Source organism: Coregonus clupeaformis, chromosome 28, assembly GCF_020615455.1.
Source record: "Coregonus clupeaformis isolate EN_2021a chromosome 28, ASM2061545v1, whole genome shotgun sequence".
Lineage (NCBI taxonomy): Eukaryota > Metazoa > Chordata > Actinopteri > Salmoniformes > Salmonidae > Coregonus > Coregonus clupeaformis.
The window spans coordinates 403,464-422,549 of record NC_059219.1 but is presented as its reverse complement, the minus strand read 5'-3'; the positions used below and the strand labels follow the sequence as shown (position 1 = coordinate 422,549).

Below are 19,086 nucleotides of genomic sequence, written 5' to 3'. Positions count from 1 at the left end.
AACTACTCACCACAGTGCTAGCTAGCTGTAGCTTATGCTTGCAGTACTAGATTCATTCTCTTATCCTTTGATTGGGTGGACAACATGTCAGTTCATGGTGCAAGAGCTCTGATAGGTTGGAGGACATCCTCCAGATGTTGTCATAATTACTATGGAAGTCTACGGAAGGGGGTGAGAACCACGAGCCTCCTAGGTTTTGTATTGAAGTCAATGCACCCAGAGGAGGACTGAAACTAGCTGTCCTCCGGGTACACCATGGTGCTACCCTACAGAGTGCTGTTGAGGCTACTGTAGACCTTCATTGCAAAACAGTGTGTTTTAATCAATTTTTTTGGTGACTTGAATATATTTAGTATAGTTTTTATCAAAAAATATAACATTTTAATGTTTCACTTTTTATTTTAATGAAATTCACTGAGGAGGATGGTCCTCCCCTTTCTCATCTATGGAGCCTCCAATGGTCTCAATGTCTTATGTTCAACAAACAAGGATTCAGAGACTTGGATGCTGTTGAGTTTACCATTTACTTCAGTCAAACAAAAGCATGTTTCAAATATAAACCCATATACAAACTGAAACATATCAAATAAAGAAGAGATGTTTAAATACAAGTGATACTGTGAGGCTGTTTAAAGGTTGACCTTTTTATGAATATATTATTCTCATAAGCAGCCTATAATACTGTGACAGACATACAGTAGTAAGCTTGAACATAAAAGCACAAAACTTTATCATCATAAAACATTTGCTCTCAAATAAATAATGTAAACAGGGTGGCATTGACATATCTAACTCTAAAAAGCTTCAACACTGAAAAACAGCATATGACCTCTTTTGATTTCAAAACATTCAAATACCGACCATTCAAGATGGAGGGATGGTTTGGGCTGGGTCTCAGCCTTTAGTTTAAACACTTTGGAGGCACTTATATGAAACAACAGCTGGTTGCTATTCACAGCACACACAGGTGACTTCTTACCCCTAACAACTGACCGGTCGTCAGGATGGTGTACCTCAAAGAAGGAGAAATGACTTTAAGCTTTATTGTAAACTGTACAAAATAGAGTGTTTAGCAAAGTTAACTGGCTAACTTGTAACTATCCTGAAGTGAAACCAGTCAGGCTAAACTGAAGTTTTGATTGTTCAACATTTCTTTAAATGGGCCCTGGGCCAGTTGTTAGGGTAAGAAGTGACTGTCGCACAGCACACTGACAATGGAGTCATCTTGGTACTTCAGGGGAAGAAATTATAGATCCGTTTTACACAGAAGCACCTACAGTTAGAGGAAGAATGAGTGATGGGGAAAGAGGAAACACTAGTTAACGAAAGTTTAGTCAACTAAGAACAAAAACCCTTCCTAGCCCTTGTAATAGCCGGCAGCACAGGAAATGCAATTGAATTAACTCCTGATCTGCGTTGCAAAAGAAAGCTCCACTGTAGCAAATATGCAAAGTTATATATCATTCACCAGTGTAAAAAGGGGACTATTTCATGATATGATTACAGGCTATATTTGAATCCCTTTCAATTGAGCGTCTGTCTTTCAAAGGCTCGGTACATGTCGCTAGGCAACTGTGGTCGGAGGGAAAACACAATAAGGATTTCAAAGAATTTCAGACTTACTGGTTGGCTGGGAACCACATGTGACCTTATAGGATGTCCATATGCTGACAGCCAGTAGGAATGTGGCGATGAAGCCAAATACCTGTAAAGGACAACAAGAAAGATGCCTTATTATCCCCCTATAAAAAACCTACATGTTGGTGATCTGTCAAGCATTCAGGGGACAGCTGTAAGTCCCCAAGCTGATGAAAGTGAATGCTGACACCAGGAGGTGCCTTGTCTCCACTGTACCTGAAAGGTTTCTCAAAATGTTGATAGCTTTGTCATTGAGATCAGGACAACAATATGAAGGTAAGAAACTGTATGCAATTCATTTTTATGTTGGTCATTATTAGAGTATTTTTTTCTATTGATAAGAGGAATCTGTGAAATTAACTTTTGATAACAAGCCGAGTAAACAGTCAGCCAAACCGAGGCAACTAGCTAGCTAGCTTGTTGATTTAGCTAGCTCTTCTCTTGTCTTTTTCATGTTAATGTTGTCTTCGCTAACAGTACAAAATAAAATGCTCATATTGACAATTTGAAGAGCATTTGTCATTGGCATTAGCTAAGAGCTAAAATCAACTGGCTGGTGTCTGATTTGATTTGTAGCTTGCTAGCTAGACACTTGTCAAGGACAGATAGGGGAGAGACTGGACAACATGCTGCTTAGGCTGCAGACAGGGCTGAGGGACAATCACACCCTCCCCCTCACAGCCTAGGTGAACTTCATTGTACTGGAGGACTACTGTAGAAATGGTTGGATTTGTTACAGGAAAGATAGAAAGGAGGATATGACGTGATTTGTTTGTGTTGCACCAGAATGCAAGGGCAAGCAGTTATGCGTCGTAGGGGGCAAAATTATTTTAGTTTGTGGTACTCCAGTGAATGTGATTCATTGCAGACATAGCCACTAGTAAAGGGACTCCTAGTCTTCACCCAGTAGCTCAGATGGTCACTGGTCATTTCTCTTCTCTTGCATGCTTTTAATTTGTTCCCATTCTGACTCTTCCTGTATTAGGCTATAGGCCAAGTGGAATGTATGTGCAGAATAAATTGAAATTTCAAAGCCAATTATTGTTATTATATTCCGTATTCTTATCATATTTTGTAATTCCAATTGTTTTCAGGCTTGAGTAAGACGATGTATTCCCCTCAAAGTTCTTTCAATAAAGTTATTGATTTATTCATATTATATTACTTGTGTATGTCTTTGCTTATCATATGTAAGACTAAATGCCATTTGTAATATGTTTTGGTGCACATCTGTGTTTAATATACAATCCATATAAGAAAGTGTTTGAACAGAACATTCCATAGAATTCTAGAAAAACCATTGTTCACTAAAACGGCTGTAACTCATTCACAGTAGAACATATTACTATTCTGATTTCAGTTTTTGAATCGTTACAAAATAAAGAAGACTCAATATGCTCTAATTTTTCTCTATCTTCATTAGGAAGTTGTGTAAATGTCAGTTGTTTGGGGAAAAAACAGATTTTCATAAGATTTTTCTTAACTGATTACCATTTGTTTGATGTGGTGCTATTGTATGTAATATAATTTGTAAGGGCTGTTTCGCAGCTTTCAAAATATGTATCATGTTTTCAGATAGGGTTTGAAACCAGCAAATTTAGCTCATTAATGCATGCAGAGCTCATGGTCTTTCAGAAAGTTTTGGGATTCAGCCTTTTTTGGGAAATCCTGCCAGTGATGCAACAATGCCAATATGGCGATTTACAGTTACAGTTAGCTGGTGTTCTAAAGCCTAGTGTTTCCATTCCCCTTTAATAGCCATTTGGTCTGCTTTAAAGGGGAATCTCACACACCCACCACATAACAAACAGAAATAAACAATGGAGAGCTTAGATATAAGGTTCCATTTTTTCAAACAGGGCCTCTCAATTATCTACAGATAAATGCTGAGATACTAGGATAGATAAAATGAATGAACATTCCTCAGCTCTGGAAAGGAGCACCAGAAAACAGTTACTCACCGAACCAGCTACTAGTTCAGACACACCTCCATTCTTAACAGCTGCAACAACAGAGGCAATGAAGACCAGGATGGTCCCAACGCCATAATGCAGGAACTCCTGAAACAATGAAAGGTATAGATAAGTGTTGTAAAGCATGTGTGTGTATGTGTGTCTGCGGAAAAAGTACAAAAAAGGTTTTAAATAGATTATGCACACTACTGTAAGTCTCTCTGGATAAGAGAGTCTGCGTGTAAATGTGTGTGTGTATCAGTGTGTGTGTCGTTTGCAGGGCCACTCACTGTCATTGTCCAGTTGATACAAGGGATCTTACTCTGCAGTCTGAACACATACATGAGGTAGAAGATGAGGAAGGCTATGAGGAACCATAGCGTCACCACCTCAAAGTACCGAAAGGCTGAGAAATCAGTCCAACCTCGTGCACAGTGTACACACAGGAACGCAATCAGGAGGGCTACCTGCAAACACACAGACACATAACAAGTTGGTTTCATGTCCCAGTATGATTCGAATCCTGGAGCATTTTGGCACCACATCAACACTGCAACTCCTGTGTTAAAAATGAATCCTGGTCTGCAATTCTGGTACCAGTAGGTTGGTCCAGATCCAGAATCTAGGGCGTCAGTACCAAGTTTTCAACACAACCCAGCTCTCACATGGCTAATGTTCAAAGTTATCACAAAATGTCACGTTCACATGCTGTTAAATATGCTTTATTGCTTCATATTGTAGGGCAGTTGCAGGGTATTTGGAACAACATTGACATTATTAAACCACAAGGGAAGGCTAAAAGCCATTAAACACCTAGGTAAATAGGAAATAACACCCATAACCAGCTTCCTCCATCTTTCCTCTGAAACACCAACATCATTGCTGTGGTGATGATGGTGACTATAAATAAGCAAGCCTGTAACATAAAAGTAGTGAAGATGCAAAACAGAGAATTTGAATTATTGTATTCTACTGTGCCAAACGCAGATATAAAGAGGGGAGAACAGACAAAGTTGTAAAACCCCTGATTTCACAACCTTTGTTATGAAAGTGTGTAATTAATTACGAAATGTTGACATTCTGAGAGATGATGATAAGCATTCATTTATTTGAAGGTAGACAGCAATATGACATCACCATACACAGTGGGACAAGTTCCTGCATTACTGAAAACAACAACAACAAAATTCTAATCTGCCAAGACTTCCACTATTTCAAACAATTACTGGACATCTCAGTCAAAACTGGATGTTATCACCCTCCCACTTGCCATTTTGCCTAATGGAGAGTTAATGCACAGGTCAATCTTTGGGAGGAGGTCCCAGTGTAGATTCTTGTCTCAGTCATTTAAAATATTTTATTAGTCCATTAAACTTGTAGTTTTTATAAAGGCTATTGGTTTCCACTGGTATAGGCCTAATTCATGTTATAAAGGCTATTGGGTTCCACTAGTATTGGCCTAATTCATGTTTTGCATGTTCATGTTTTGTGTAATAGCCTAGTCGTAGGCTACCAGTCAGAGAAAGCCACCTAGGATATGAATGAATCAGAGTTTCTGTTACGCACCTCGCTCCACTTTACCTTCAACTTCTGTGTGCATTCTCCACATTTTGGATTAAAGATCACGAAGATAGCAGACAGTAAGCAATATAAAATACAATCCAAACCCAACATTAAAAATAAAAACGTACAAAAAAATAGTATAATTCTGTGCAGTATAAATATCGGATCAAAAACTCTTACCACTTGGGCGATTTTCAGTAATCCTTGTCCAGAGCGAGTATAGCCCAAGTTCAAGAAACCTCCGCCTGAATACGATGTCGTTGTGGTGGTCGTAACAACAGTATGAGACATTTTGATATGTATAAATAAATAAAATACAGTGTAAATAGTCTAGACTACAGTTTACCGTGGTCCACGAAACACAGGCAACTGCTACTACTGGCTTTCGTCTACTTCATGGTAGTCACTAGTTACCACAGCCACAAAGTCGTAAACCCGCCCTGTTTCTACAAATGATCTTCTTAAAATATTATTTTAAACCTAACCCTAACCACACTGCTAACCTTTTGCCTAGCCGTAACCTTAAATGAAGACCAAAAAACACAATTGTAGGGTTTTTACGATATAGCCAATTTGGACTTTGCGGCTGTGGTAACTTCATTGAGGGTGAGATTCAGTTGGGGTGGGGTTTTCCGGAAACAGTAGCATTTTTCAACTTCAACAGCTACAATTTTGCGTTTACTCAATGGGCCAGTTCGTTTTGCATGGCCCCGGGTGAGTGGTGATTTCACTTAAGGACCAATGGAATGGACTAACATGTGAACTCGCCCATTGACTGCAAATGACTCTTGACTGCAAGAGAAAGGGCTATCAAAACACGTATTGGCCGCAAATCACTCACGCACAATTGGACGCAAAGCCGCGTGTGTTATGGATGTTAATAATGAAGCATTTAAAATCTCCACCTAAATAGTGTTCGCATGATGGTTGAAGTTGATCTGTAGAAGTTGATTAAGCATGTGGCTATCAATCTCAATATGTTTGAAATTCATCAGACTTAGGCCTACTATTGTTAACGACACTTTAGGCCCTATATCATTGTAGCCTGCACCATAGACCCATACCCATTAGACCACCTTACTACATAGACAGCTGAATTGTATTTGTTCCAGGTTAATTTAAACACTTTTCCACCCATATTGCACAAGCAAGCAAGAAGCTCACATTACTTTAAGGTCAAACCTAATGTCTGATGAACAACTGTTCCAGAGCTGGTTTTGCGGTTGAATTGGTAACCATGTGGGGTTAACAGGTGTTGAACTATAGGCCCACCATCCTATCCCAAGGGGACTGCACTAATGGGACTACCCCATGCCATGCTAAAATAGATTCAGTGTAGTGTATTATTTACATCTTCATGCTTTAAACATCATTATAAACTGGGTGGTTCAAGCCCTGAATGCTGATTGGCTGAAAGCCGTTGGTATATCAGACCATATACCATGGGTATGACAGAACATGTATTTGTACTTTCTAACTACGTTGGTAACCAGGTTAAAATAGCAATACGGCACCTCAGGGGTTTGTGGTATATGGCCAATATACCACTGCTAAGTGCTGTATCCACACACTCCGCAACGGCTAAGGGCTGTATCCAGGCACTCCGCGTTGCGTCGTGCTTAAGAACAGCCCTTAGCCGGGGTATATAGGTAATATGACACACCCCCTCTGGCATTATTGCTTAATTAGACCCCAGACCCACAACACTGACGTTATAGAAAACTATCATATAACTTTAGTGACAAGTAGCTGGTTTTAAATTATTCCTCCATCGATATACAGTATGTTGTAACCTCAAATACACACTATCTGTTCATGTGAATACATTATAAATTAGCTGTTAAAAAAGAGCACCCACAGACACTTACGAAAAATAACCAACTAAGTAAAGATGTTAGGCCATTTGGTTCTTGCAACAACAACAAAACTCCTGAAGTCAATGAAGTTACATAACAAAATGGATAGAGATGAAGTAAGACTGAACCCCATCAGGAAAGCAGTTTTTCATTATTCGATGCTTTGCAGCAGTAGGGTTTTGTTTCTGACACACCCCATCCATAAACATCTGTTACCATGGAGACGAGGGCAGGATGCTCTTCTCTGTCACCAGGTCCTGCAACTGCTACAGAGCAGAATGGGAAAGAGTGCTTAGAAAACCTTACCACATAAAGGCACACCCACCCACTCACACACACACACTCTCTGACTGAGGTGGCAGATTTATCTTGCACATACCAGTAGGCCTAGTCTCCATTCGAGCAAGTGAGGCCAGATATGGAGACCAAACCACACCCTAAAAGGATATAACCATGTTGAGCCAAACAGTCTTATGCATCAGCTGTACAATCTTAAGAACCTGAATGAGTTACTCTGTGCATGTGGTCCAGAGGAACTAGATCCTCCATGACACTTGGAGAACATCATAAACTCTCTGCATGTGGTCCAGTGGAACTAGATCCTCCATTACACTTGGAGAACATCATAAACACTCTGCAGCCAAAGGAAACCAATACATTTACAAGTACAAATGCACCACATTCTTTCTGCTTCATGGTCCTGCAGGGACGTTTAGTTTCAGAGGTTAGTAAACCATGTGATGCACCACATGGTAAAAACATGGACATGGACCCAAGTGACTTTGGGTCCTTGAAAAATGCTATATAAATACTATGTATTATTATGATTATTATGATTATTATACACCAACCTGAGAAAACCCTTCAGTAGTTTGATTACAGAGTTCCCTGCAGAGCCGGTGGTTGACTACAATCAACCACAGCTACACTCAGATTTTGCCCAGATAGTATCAGCTGGTTCTGTGGTGGTTGAGGCGAGTGACTGCACTGGCGTTCCTCTTGGGGTTCATGTGACTTGTGTTTAAAAGGAACGCTTCACTTCTTGGTAAGGAAACCCAGAAGTATAATGATGTAATTGCGCTCTAGAACAATAACAATTGTGACTGAGTAACATTTTTTTTTTACAATTACAGTAACAAAACAATTACAATAACAATTTTTGTGCAATTATGTAATTGCACCTCCATAAGAATAACAATAGAAAAACTGAATCTACCAAATTGTCCCAATGTTGCGAACAATGGCAATAAGATTGACTGCCAAACCCTCATTGATTACTTTTGAAGGTGTCTTGGAAAATGTCTGTCAGAATGAGGGAGGTCAGTTTCAGTATGACATACCTCTAGAGTTACATACTGCCTGTTGTGCCTCGGCTGTCTACCCTAAGTTCACAATAGCATAGTGGACACCTAAAATGACAGTATAATAAGAATAATGGAAAGACACTGGCATTATGTCATGTTATGTCATGTTAAGGACAGTGCTGGACAGTGCTGTCTCAGCTGTATTATGCAATCTGAGGCTTTCTTGTGTCACTTCAAGAAAAGCACTATGTCAAGAATTGAACGTTTTCACCTTCATCTGGTATGGGGACTCGAGAGCTTCTTTGGGGCGCTTAAAAAGAAAACAGGGCAATTTCACTTCAGCAGACAAGCTTATCTGAGCTTGTATGATCATTCAAGTGGTTCTGACACTTAGTGGTATACCTATGGAATTCATGGTGCAAAATTGCAATAATTGAATACTTACATTGAGTGGTGGTGTTCAGTTGAATGGTTGAGTATACCAGATTTAGCTCCACGTCGCCATCCTCTGGTGAATCATGTTTATACAACGACTGTCGGCTTTCTGTTTGTGCAGAGAACGACAGTAAGAAACTGTGACACATTACAGATATGAACCATCAGCAAATATTTTACGGTCTTGTCCACTCACACATTTCTGAGACATTGGCATAGATAGAGGATCCACTTACCACAACTTTAGAAACAGGGAAGTAAAAAGTACAAATGTAAACTGCTGTGACACACTACGTTTATGACTGAATGAGAGGATATGATATGTTGGGCCAGTTCGAATCCATGAGCCAACTAGGTAAAAAATCTGTCATTGTGCTCTTGAGGAAGGCTCTAATTTCTCCTGTAAATCGCTCTGGATAAGAGCGTCTGCTAAATTACTAAAATGTAAAAATTTACTGAATAGCCTACCACTTAAAACTGTCTTTCAACTCAAACCCCGCCCTTTCATCTGAGGAAAAATAATTACAGATCAGAAATAGAAAGACTCAGATAGTCTAGAAAAGAGTAATAACCCTTACCTATAGCAGGATCTGTGCACAACTCAGATTGCTGCTTACTCTTTTCTGAATTGCAGAATCTCAGGTATCCTTTTGGAAAAGACCAGGGATAGTATATTAATCTGTAAATACTCCTAAAATAGAATATCTTAATATATCTTTACTAGTATTTATTTTTGTACAGGTATCAATCACCTACCTCTTTTTCTCAGGCAAAATAAAGACACCCCAAGGAGCAGCAGCAGAAGCAGGACCCCACACACAGAGAGGGCTACAGTCAGAGCAGTGGGTCCAGGGGGGAACCGTCTCTGTGCCCTCCCCAGGCTGTTCTCTGCCATGCAGGTGTACACTTCCTGGGCGGAATAGGGATACAACTGGTCCACTGAAATGGGTGCGTTTCTTTGGTGCTGACGCCAGGGTCTATGTTGCTCTTAGAGGAGGAAAACCAGGTGATGGTGGTTGGTGGGTTCCCCTCAACTACACACCTGAGGCTCCCGTTGCCTGGGCTGGAGGACGCCTCTACCCAAAACAGGCTGATAAACTGGGCCTTGGCTAGGGACAAAGCACAAACCTTGCATGAGTATCATTGTGGTAAAGCGTTTCATTTTCCTAGACCCTCAATAAAAAATATGTTATTGCTGACAACGTAGTGAGACCCATTACCCACGATATTGAGCTGTGTGCCACTGGGAGTCTGCCATTTTCCACCAAGCCAGTAAAAGTCCAGCTCCACTCTGCAGAAGTATACTCCATTGTCTGTGACCGCCAAATCTCTGATGAGGAGAGAGAGATCCCTCTGCTTAGGGTCTCCTTTGACTGAGAAGCGCTGGGATTGGTCAGCGACTGAACATTAATTAAGTCCCCCATTAGTAACATTTGTCACCTTGCACTGGAAGAAGGGCATATAATGGAATTGTCTGGCAATCCACTGAACTGTGATGTCTTTGGAGTAGTCTTGTTGCTGGGGATGGGTGAAGGACCAGGGTAGGACCACATCTCCTCCTATGGTGCCATTCACTACAGGGGGCACTGTCATGGACCACTGACGTGAGAGGGTGCCTAGTGGGAGGAATATTAGTTAACAAACGGTTAGAGAAATGATATTAAGGATATTTCATGTTTGTTTTTTCTGATGGTCTCAAGTGTTTTTTTAAACTTGTATTCTAATTGGTTCAACTGGCAATATATTGTATTCTAATTGGTTCAACTGGCAATATATTGCATTCTAATTGGTTCAACTGGCAATATATTGCTCCTTGTTGATATTATGTTGCACTTTATTTGAACATAAACTTCAGAAACCAAAGGATCAACAAAGGATCTCTTATGAAACTGTATAAACATATAATCATCAATATAAAAATAAAAAAGAGGGATAATTCCTTTATTCCCGAATTACTGACTTCTATTCAAGAATGCTAAAGCTTAAATAGGAATGTTTCACCAAAATGAAAAACTGAATCTGAGTGTAAATGTAAATACCTGAAACAGGAGTTTAGCCTACCTGTAATGACAGAGAAGAGAGAGAAGAGTTGAGCCAGCAACATCCTAAAGGTAATCAAATATACGTAGCCCACTAGCACTGGAGAGAAAGAAAGAGAAGTCACACAGAGGAATTTCTACCACCACAATGCCTCAAATCAGAAAACAGAGTTGTGAAATGTAAGACATGAGAATAGCCATTTCCTGTTTAGCTACAAAAGTGCTTACTGTGAAACAAGTATGAGGGCTTGGCTGAGCAAAACTGCATTAAACATGGAAGTGTATTATTTATTTAAGCCTATCTGTGAATTTAAGATATTTTTCCTGAGCCTCTTTACTTGCTATCTATTGTAGCAAGCATTAAGACTGGAACAATTGAGGACCTCCATTTAGCGTAGTGAGAATTGAGAAATATAATAGGCCTACAGTGCCTTCAGAAAGTATTCACACCCTTTTACTTTTTCCACATTTTGTTGTGTTACAGCCTGAATTTAAAATTGATTAAATTGAGATGTTGCGTTACTGGCCTACACACAATACTCCATAATGTACATTTTTACAAATTATACTGAACAACAATATAAACGCAATATGTAAAGTGTTGGTCCCATGTTTGATGAGCTGAAATCAAAGATCCCAGAAATGTTCCATACACACAAATCTGTTTACATCCCTGTTAGTGAGCATGATCATTACACAGGTGCACCTTGTGCTGGGGACAATAAAAGGCCCCTCTAAAATGTGCAGTTTTGTCACACAACGCCACAGATGTCTTAAGTTGAGGGAGCATGTAATTGGCATGCTGACTGCAGGAATGTCCACCAGAGCTGTTGCCAGATAAATTAATGTTCATTTCTTTACCATAAGCTGCCTCCAACGTCGTTTTAGAGAATTTTGCAGTACAGTACGTCCAACCGGCCTCACAACAGCAGACCACGTGTATGGTGTCCTGTGGGTGAGCGGTTTACTGATGTCAACGTTGTGAACAAAGTGCCCCATGGTGGCGGTGGGGTGCGCAGGCATAAGCTATGGAAAGCGAACACAGTTGCATTTTATTGATGGCAATTTGAATGCACAGATACCGTGATGAGATCCTGAGGCCCATTGTTGTGCCATTCATCCTCCGCCATCACCTCATGTTTCAGCATGATAATGCATGGCCCCATTTCGCAAGGATCTGTACATAATTCCTGGAAGCTGAACATTTCCCAGTTGTTCCATGGCCTGCATACTCACCAGACATGCCATCCATTGAGCATGTTTTGGGATGCTCTGGATCGACGTGTACGATAACGTGTTCCAGTTGCCGCCAATATCCAGCAACTTTGCACAGCCATGGAAGAGTGGGACAACATTCCACAATCAACAGCCTGATCAACTCTATGTGAAGGAGATGTGTCGCGCTGCATGTGGCAAATGGTGGTCACACCAGATACTGACTAGTTTTCTGATCTACGCCCCTACTTTTTATTTAAGGTATCTGTGACCAACAGATGCATACAGTATCTGTATACCCAGTCATGTGAAATCCATAGATTAGGGCCTAATTTATTTATTTCAATTGACCAATTCCCTTATATGAACTGTAATTCGGTAACATCTTTGAAATTGTTGCATGTTGTATTTATATTTTTGTTCAGTATTCTTAAGAATGAAAAGCTGAAATGTCTTGAGTCAATCAGTGTTCAATCCCTTTGTTATGACAAGCTTAAATAAGTTAAGGAGTAAAAATATGCTTAACAAGTCACATAGTAAGTTGCATGGACTCACTCTGTGTGCAATAATAGTGTTTAACATGATTTCTGAATGACTACCTAATCTCTGTACCCCACACATACAATTATCTGTAAGGTCCCTCAGTCGAGCAGTGAATTTCAAACACAGATTCAACCCCAATGACCAGGGAGGTTTTCCAATGCCTCGCAAAGAAGGGCACCTATTGGTAGGTGGGGTATAAATAAAAAAAAGCAGACATTGAATATCCCTTCGAGCATGGTGAAGTTATTAATTACATTTCGGATGGTGTATCAATACACCCAGTCACTACAAAGATACAGGCGTCCTTCCTAACTCAGTCGCTAGAGAGGAAGGAAACCGCTCACTGATTTCACCATGAGGCCAATGGTGACTTTAAAACAGTTATAGAGTTTAAATGATAAACACACGACAAACCAACGAAACGTGAAGTCCTAAGGCTAAACACAATACAAGCCTCTAACACGGAACAAGATCCCACAGCTAATGATTGCAACCAGACAACTTAAGTATGATCCCCAATCAGAGACAACGAGCGACAGCTGTCTCTGATTGGGAAACACACCCGGCCAAACATAGATCTACAACACCTAGACTGAAACATAGAAAACACAACATAGAATATTCACACCCTGACTCAACATATAAGAGTCCCCTGAGTCAGGGCGTGACAAATACACACAAATCTAAAAGTAAAATAATGGAATTAAGAAATATAGAAATATTAGGACAAGCAATGTCGGAGTGGCAGTATATACATATGAAATTAGTAAAGCAGTATGTAAACATTATTAAAGTGACTAGTGTTAGGATATTAAAGTGGCCAGTGATTAAAGTGGCCTGTGATAGGAGAAAACTGAGGATGGATCAACAACATTGTTGTTACTCCACAATACTAACCAAATTGACAGAGTGAAAAGAAAGCCTGTACAGTTTTAAAATATTCCAAAACATGCATCCTTTTTGCAATAAGGCACTAAAGTAAAACTGCAAATAAATGTGGCAAAGAAATGAACTTTGTCCTGAATATAAAGCGTTACGTTTGGGGCAAATCCAACACATCACTGAGGACCACTCCTCATATTTCCAGTCATGGTGGTGGCTGCATCATGTTATGAGGACTAGGGAGGTTTTATGATAAACAAAAGAAACAGGCAAAATCCTTTCCAACGGACACTTGGAGACAAATTCACCTTTCAGCGGGACAATAACCTAAAACACAAGGCAAAATATACACTGGAGTTGCTTACCAAGACGACATTGAATGTTCAGTTTTTGACTGAAATCGGCTTGAAAATGTATGGCAAGACTTGAAAATGGCTGTCTAGCAATGATCAACAACCAACTTGATAGGTGCAAATCTCTTAGAGAGAAAGACTCAAACCCAGAAAGACTCACAGCTGTAATTGCTGCCAAAGATGATTCTAACATGTATTAACTCAGGGGCTTGAATACTTATCAAATCAAGATATATTAGAATTTATTTTTATTAATTTATTTTTTACAATTTATTTTTTACAATTTGTCTTCCACTTTGACATTGCAGATTATTTTGTGTAGATCGTTGACCAACAATTACAATGAAATCTATTTTAATCCCACTTTGTAACACAACAAAATGTGGAAAAAGTCAAGGGGTGTGAATACTCTGTGAAGGCACTGAATATGCTGTGTTGTGTGTATAGGACAGTGTGCTAGATGAGGGAAATACTCTATAGGAACTCATATGAGCTGTACTGGAATGACTGGCAGTCACAAGACAGGGTGTCCGAGAAACAGTGAGTCAGGTGAGGAGACAATCATAGAATCCTCACTGCATAATCTATCCTTAACACAGCAGTCTCAGCATGGACACCCGGTCACTCTGCAGAATGGTGAATCTCCTATTGTGTTTCATGGAAGGTAAGTAAGCCACTGATTGACTCGCGACTACAGCATATGTGGATCAAATATTTGTCAGACAAACTGTGGGGTCACACTCTTCAAAGATACAGCAATTTTGCACTGCTTTTTTCAGAAGCGTATGGAACACAGAAAGCAAAGTTAGATCAAAGTGAACTTCTTTTTTCTTTAAGTCTGTTATTCCTTCCTCATTTTCAAAGCATGACCGATTTGGACACCACTATCAGATTGACATCTTGCTTACAGGAATACAGAATGCTTCCAGTTTTCAGAATGTGTTTTTAAACCGTAGTTCGATTTTGATTTAACATACTACAGTTCTCAATCTGTCCTGAGCATTAATAGCATGTGTTCTGACACATCCAGCCCTGGGCGCTGCTTCTAACGATGACGGCTGGTCCATGAAGGTTCAGGTAGAGGTGCGTGCCATGGAGGGCTACCCGGTGGTGCTGCCTTGCTCCTTCACCCACCCCCACCACACGCTGCACTCCTCCCTGCAGGTGGTGTGGCGGCTGGGCCACGGCCAGGGCTCTACGGTGCTCTACCACTGCTCCTCTCCCACCGGGGCCAGGACCTGCCAGCCAAGCCCCCAGCAGGACCAGCGCTACCGCCTGGAGGGGAACCCCCGAGAGCACGACCTCTCCCTGCGCATCAACAGTGCCGCCCTGCAGGACAACGGACGCTACTACTGCCGCGTGGAGGTGCCCGGACACGCACACAGCGGCTACGAGGATAAGATGGGCACACGGCTTAGAGTGGAGGGTAGGGGGATTCTGTATATGATGAGTACACTGTAGAATGTAGTACTACCAGTTTGTTTTAGACCTTGAAAGCAATCTAATATGTCAACTCTATATGTGTTTGTCCGTTTGTCTAATTGTAGATGGATTTATGCTTATTTCATGGATATGATTGTAATGATTGGGTGTCTCTGTGTTTGCCATGGCTTTCATGGTTAGCTGCCCCACGGATCCTGGGCCTGTCAGTGGAGGGCAGTGAGGACACTGGCTACAGGGCTCAGTGTCGAGTCCAGGGCTCCCCCCTACCTGATGTCCAGTGGCTGGGGCCTGACGTGCTCCTGGAGGGCTCCGACATCTCTCCCCTCTCCCAGGAGTCCCCCGGGCAACACCACACCACCAGCCAGCTCCGGGATGTCCTCCCTGGGCAGCAGTACACCTGCAGTGCCTCCAATCCCCTGGGGAAGGACCAGGCCACCCTGTACGTGCTGCCCCCCAGGCAGGTGCAGGTCTCTGGGGAGGCCCCTCCTCTCCTGCTCCTGCTCTCCCTCTCCCTGGGGTTCAAGGTGCTGCTGCTGCTGGGGATGGTAGTCTGGCTGCCACAGGGAGGAGGCCCGGCATGGCTCAGATGCTGGTTCAAATGATACACTGTTTGCATATGCATGCACGCACGCACACATACACACTAATCCAAATGTTTTAACTGCTCATACATTCTTTCATTTGCCTTCAATAAACAATACATTATTGGACCTATTTGCGTGTAATTAGATCCCACCTCATTCCCTACCAAGGGTTTATATGTAATGAATAGACTGTAAATCATTAGTTTATTGTTTATGAATCTAACTCATTAGTTGAAATGTTGTGTAATCTATTTGTCAAGCCTCAAAATGGGGGCTACACACAAAACCGCTGTATATGTAAAGGTGAGGAGGGTATATCTATTGTGGTTATGGTGGTTTAAAGAATACAGCAGAAGCATAGCTTCTTACACAAATATGCCACATTTAATGTCATTTAATGTAATATGCCACATTTAATGTCATTTAGTGTAATATGCCACGTTTAATGTAATTTAGTGTAATATGCCACATTTAATGTAATTTAGTGTAATATGCCATGTTTAATGTAATTTAGTGTAATATGCCACATTTAATGTAATTTAATATGCCACATTTAATGTAATTTACTGTAATATGCCACATTTAATGTAATATGCCACATTTAATGTAATTTAATGTAATATGCCACATTTAATGTAACACCATTGACATAGATGGGTTGGCTGACAACGTCATGGAAATGCACGTGCGTCGATGTGGCCGGAAGCCGTGTGTTGTTATGATTCTGAACAGTCAGACAGCTAGCAACAATGACATGAAGCTGCCATGTGGGGAATAGTACTGTAGTTGAGCAAGTTTTTATCTTGTTCTTGATACCATGTCTTGTTTTGAGGTGTTTTGACTGATTTCCTGTCTATGCTAATATGGCTCAAATTCGCTATCTAGGTAACCAATAACTGTAACAATGTATTTGAGAGACAAGTGCTCATTGTGCAAATTTATTTGTTTTGCTATAAACATTTGGACATTAAATATAGTTTTAGTCTAAGCCAACCACGTCTGTTTCGTGTCGGTTTTGCTGCTAAACAACCAACCCGTTTATAGCATTTGCAAAAGGAAAACATTTATCTAGTTAATTCCTCAGTATTTCAATTAATATGTTACACCTTACCAAAGATTAAAAATATGCTTTATTTCATAGATTTCTGATACAATCAGGGTCGGTCCTGTAATATGAATAACAATTAAAACAATCTCCCTTTTATTTGGCAAGAAGTCCTAGATCAGAGACATCAGAATGAGTTTATCCAGATATATGCCTCAACTCCAAATATGGAAAAGATCAATACCAGACTATTACTTATCAGTTTAAATCATTCTGCATTGAGACATACAGTATAGCTGTCTAGAGAATATTTCTTATGCGATGCCCTTCACAAAGGGGGCTTGAATCTAGTGAGTATAATGTATGAAGGGCCCTACAGAAAGGGAAGTGGTCAAGTATAGAGCTCTACTCAAGGGGTAAGTGTAGTGGCTCTCTGTAGCAGACGGCTGGGAGAGCTTCACAGCAACTCTTGTCGCTCCAGGTATAGTTTCCCTGGGGGTCCAGCGTCATCATGGTACACTGGCCCTGCATGGGGGTCCCTGGCTCGCCCTTGGCCCAGTGGGTGAAGGACACGGCAGCCTTGCTCAGCCAGTACCACTGCCCTGTCAGTGAGCTCCTACGGAGGCCTATCCACACCTGACCCTGACTCTGAGTCTGTGTCTGTGTCTGAGCCTGGGTCCCAGACTCCCTCAGTTTATTGGTCACGTGAAGTAGGAAGTCTTCTGTGTTCAGGCTGACCAGACTGTAGCCCTGGTCTTGGCAGTACTTCAAAGACTCTGGCCAGCCACCCTGCTCGTCCCCAAGTGACACAACCTCTGGCCTCAGCAGACAGCCCTTAGAATCTGTGCATACAAACACACACACACACACACACATACAAACGCGCACACACAGAGAGAGAGAGAGAAGAGAGAGAGAGAGAGAGAGAGAGAGAGAGATCAATATATTACTTGAAAAATACTTGCATACAACAGACACACAGACATGAATGATATGCATAATTCACAGCAATACAAGTCAATGAAACCTCTACAACACCATACCTGGATCTGTGCTGAGGCTGGCAGCTGGATTCCCAAAAACCATGCCGTTTGCCTCTCCCAGGTAGTAGGCGGCCATTTTGGAGGAACTATGCCAGATGACATGCTTCCTATATTCTGTGCCAAAGTCAATGAGTGCCCAGGAGTACTCCGTCCCCATCATGGGAGTCCATGTGACGTCCAGGGCGGTGTTCCCCTGATGCACCCCCTCTGTCTGGGCTGTAGGGGCTACTAGCAGGGCCTGGTTCTTCACGGCATTGAGGGAGTGGAGGAGGTAGCAGGAGGAGAAGCTATGCGTTGGGATGAGGCTGAGTAGCAGGCCTGGCCTGAGGAGGGTGAGGGAGACAGGACTGGAGGTCTTGACCAGGGAGGAGCCACCAGGGAGGAAGGGATTGAAGGGCAGCTTGTGGGAAGACTGCAGCTGGAGGGGCTCTGTGGGGGGTCCGCTGAGTAAACTCACATTTTGGTTGGTCGTCAGCAGAAAGGTAGTTTCGTTCAAAGCTCCATTCTCCAAAGAGGGGTGGACGAGGTATTCTGATCCCCAAGCTGTGACGGGGTACAGAGGGTTGAACAGAAAACTGCAGGTGCAGTTAGTTGCGACAGCGCATGCATGGCTGTACAGAACCGCCACGGGGTGGTCGGCAGACACGTGTGGTTCTGGAAGTGATCTATTGAGCCAGAGTTGAACCAGTTGGAACGCCTGGAGTGAGACCGTCTCGTCCTCACCTGCTTGCCCTGAGATGGTGACCTCGTTAGTTTCTTTATGGTTAATGATGATGAGCCTAAACAAATGGTTCCCTGGGTCTATTTGAGGCTGAGTGGGCTTCATCTCAGGTATAAGGGGGACATGGTACTCTGTACCCAAGCTCTCCAACGGTGGGACTACCATGGTCTGGATGCTTTCGCCTCTTTGGCTGATGGCAAGGACACTGATGTTGTTGTTGCTGGTCACATGGATTGTGTTGTTGGAGAACTTTGACCTCTTGAGTTCTGCCCTCATCCAACCTGTGTAAAACACATCTTCCTCTCCTGCATTCAGGTTCCTAGTATATGTGTAACCCTGTTCCTTCATGGTAACAGTTACCGTGGTGCCACTATGTAGGGCTGTGATTACAACTCTGTTGTCAGGCTGAGTGGGATGGTAAAAGGCGATGTTCTCCGGGAATGCAGTGATGAACTCTTTGCCAAAGCTAT

General features: G+C 41.7%; 2 protein-coding genes and 1 pseudogene across 2 annotated transcripts; 1 reads left to right on the top strand and 2 right to left on the bottom strand.

Annotated features, from left to right (window-relative positions):
* Window positions 1–505: 505 nt before the first annotated feature.
* LOC123482119 (CKLF-like MARVEL transmembrane domain-containing protein 7) lies at window positions 506–5,610 on the bottom strand. Its single transcript, XM_045208455.1, has 5 exons — window positions 5,334–5,610; window positions 3,881–4,057; window positions 3,600–3,698; window positions 1,624–1,705; window positions 506–1,273 (listed from the first exon to the last, which is right to left on the bottom strand). Exons 1-5 carry the CDS (start codon window positions 5,442–5,444, stop codon window positions 1,260–1,262), a joined length of 483 nt encoding a protein of 160 aa, XP_045064390.1. The 5' UTR covers window positions 5,445–5,610; the 3' UTR covers window positions 506–1,259.
* A 2,776-nt stretch (window positions 5,611–8,386) lies between these two features.
* Window positions 8,387–10,916, bottom strand: LOC123482066 (annotated as a pseudogene).
* A 3,468-nt stretch (window positions 10,917–14,384) lies between these two features.
* On the top strand, window positions 14,385–15,825 carry LOC121542423 (sialic acid-binding Ig-like lectin 15). The gene is made up of 3 exons (XM_041851823.2): window positions 14,385–14,444; window positions 14,811–15,206; window positions 15,404–15,825. Exons 1-3 carry the CDS (start codon window positions 14,390–14,392, stop codon window positions 15,823–15,825), a joined length of 873 nt encoding a protein of 290 aa, XP_041707757.2. The 5' UTR covers window positions 14,385–14,389.
* Window positions 15,826–19,086: the final 3,261 nt, after the last annotated feature.

Excerpts from the sequence above, each read along its gene's own strand:
- LOC123482119 (XM_045208455.1), bottom strand. The coding sequence starts at position 5,444 with ATGTCTCATACTGTTGTTACGACCACCACAACGACATCGTATTCAGGC. Across the intron at positions 4,058-5,333 it reads TACTGAAAATCGCCCAAGTG|GTAGCCCTCCTGATTGCGTT; the intron begins GTAAGAGTTTTT and ends GTGTGTTTGCAG. Across the intron at positions 3,699-3,880 it reads GTATCAACTGGACAATGACA|GAGTTCCTGCATTATGGCGT; the intron begins GTGAGTGGCCCT and ends TCATTGTTTCAG.
- LOC121542423 (XM_041851823.2), top strand. The coding sequence starts at position 14,390 with ATGGACACCCGGTCACTCTGCAGAATGGTGAATCTCCTATTGTGTTTC. Across the intron at positions 14,445-14,810 it reads CCTATTGTGTTTCATGGAAG|CCCTGGGCGCTGCTTCTAAC; the intron begins GTAAGTAAGCCA and ends TGACACATCCAG. Across the intron at positions 15,207-15,403 it reads CACACGGCTTAGAGTGGAGG|CTGCCCCACGGATCCTGGGC; the intron begins GTAGGGGGATTC and ends TTTCATGGTTAG.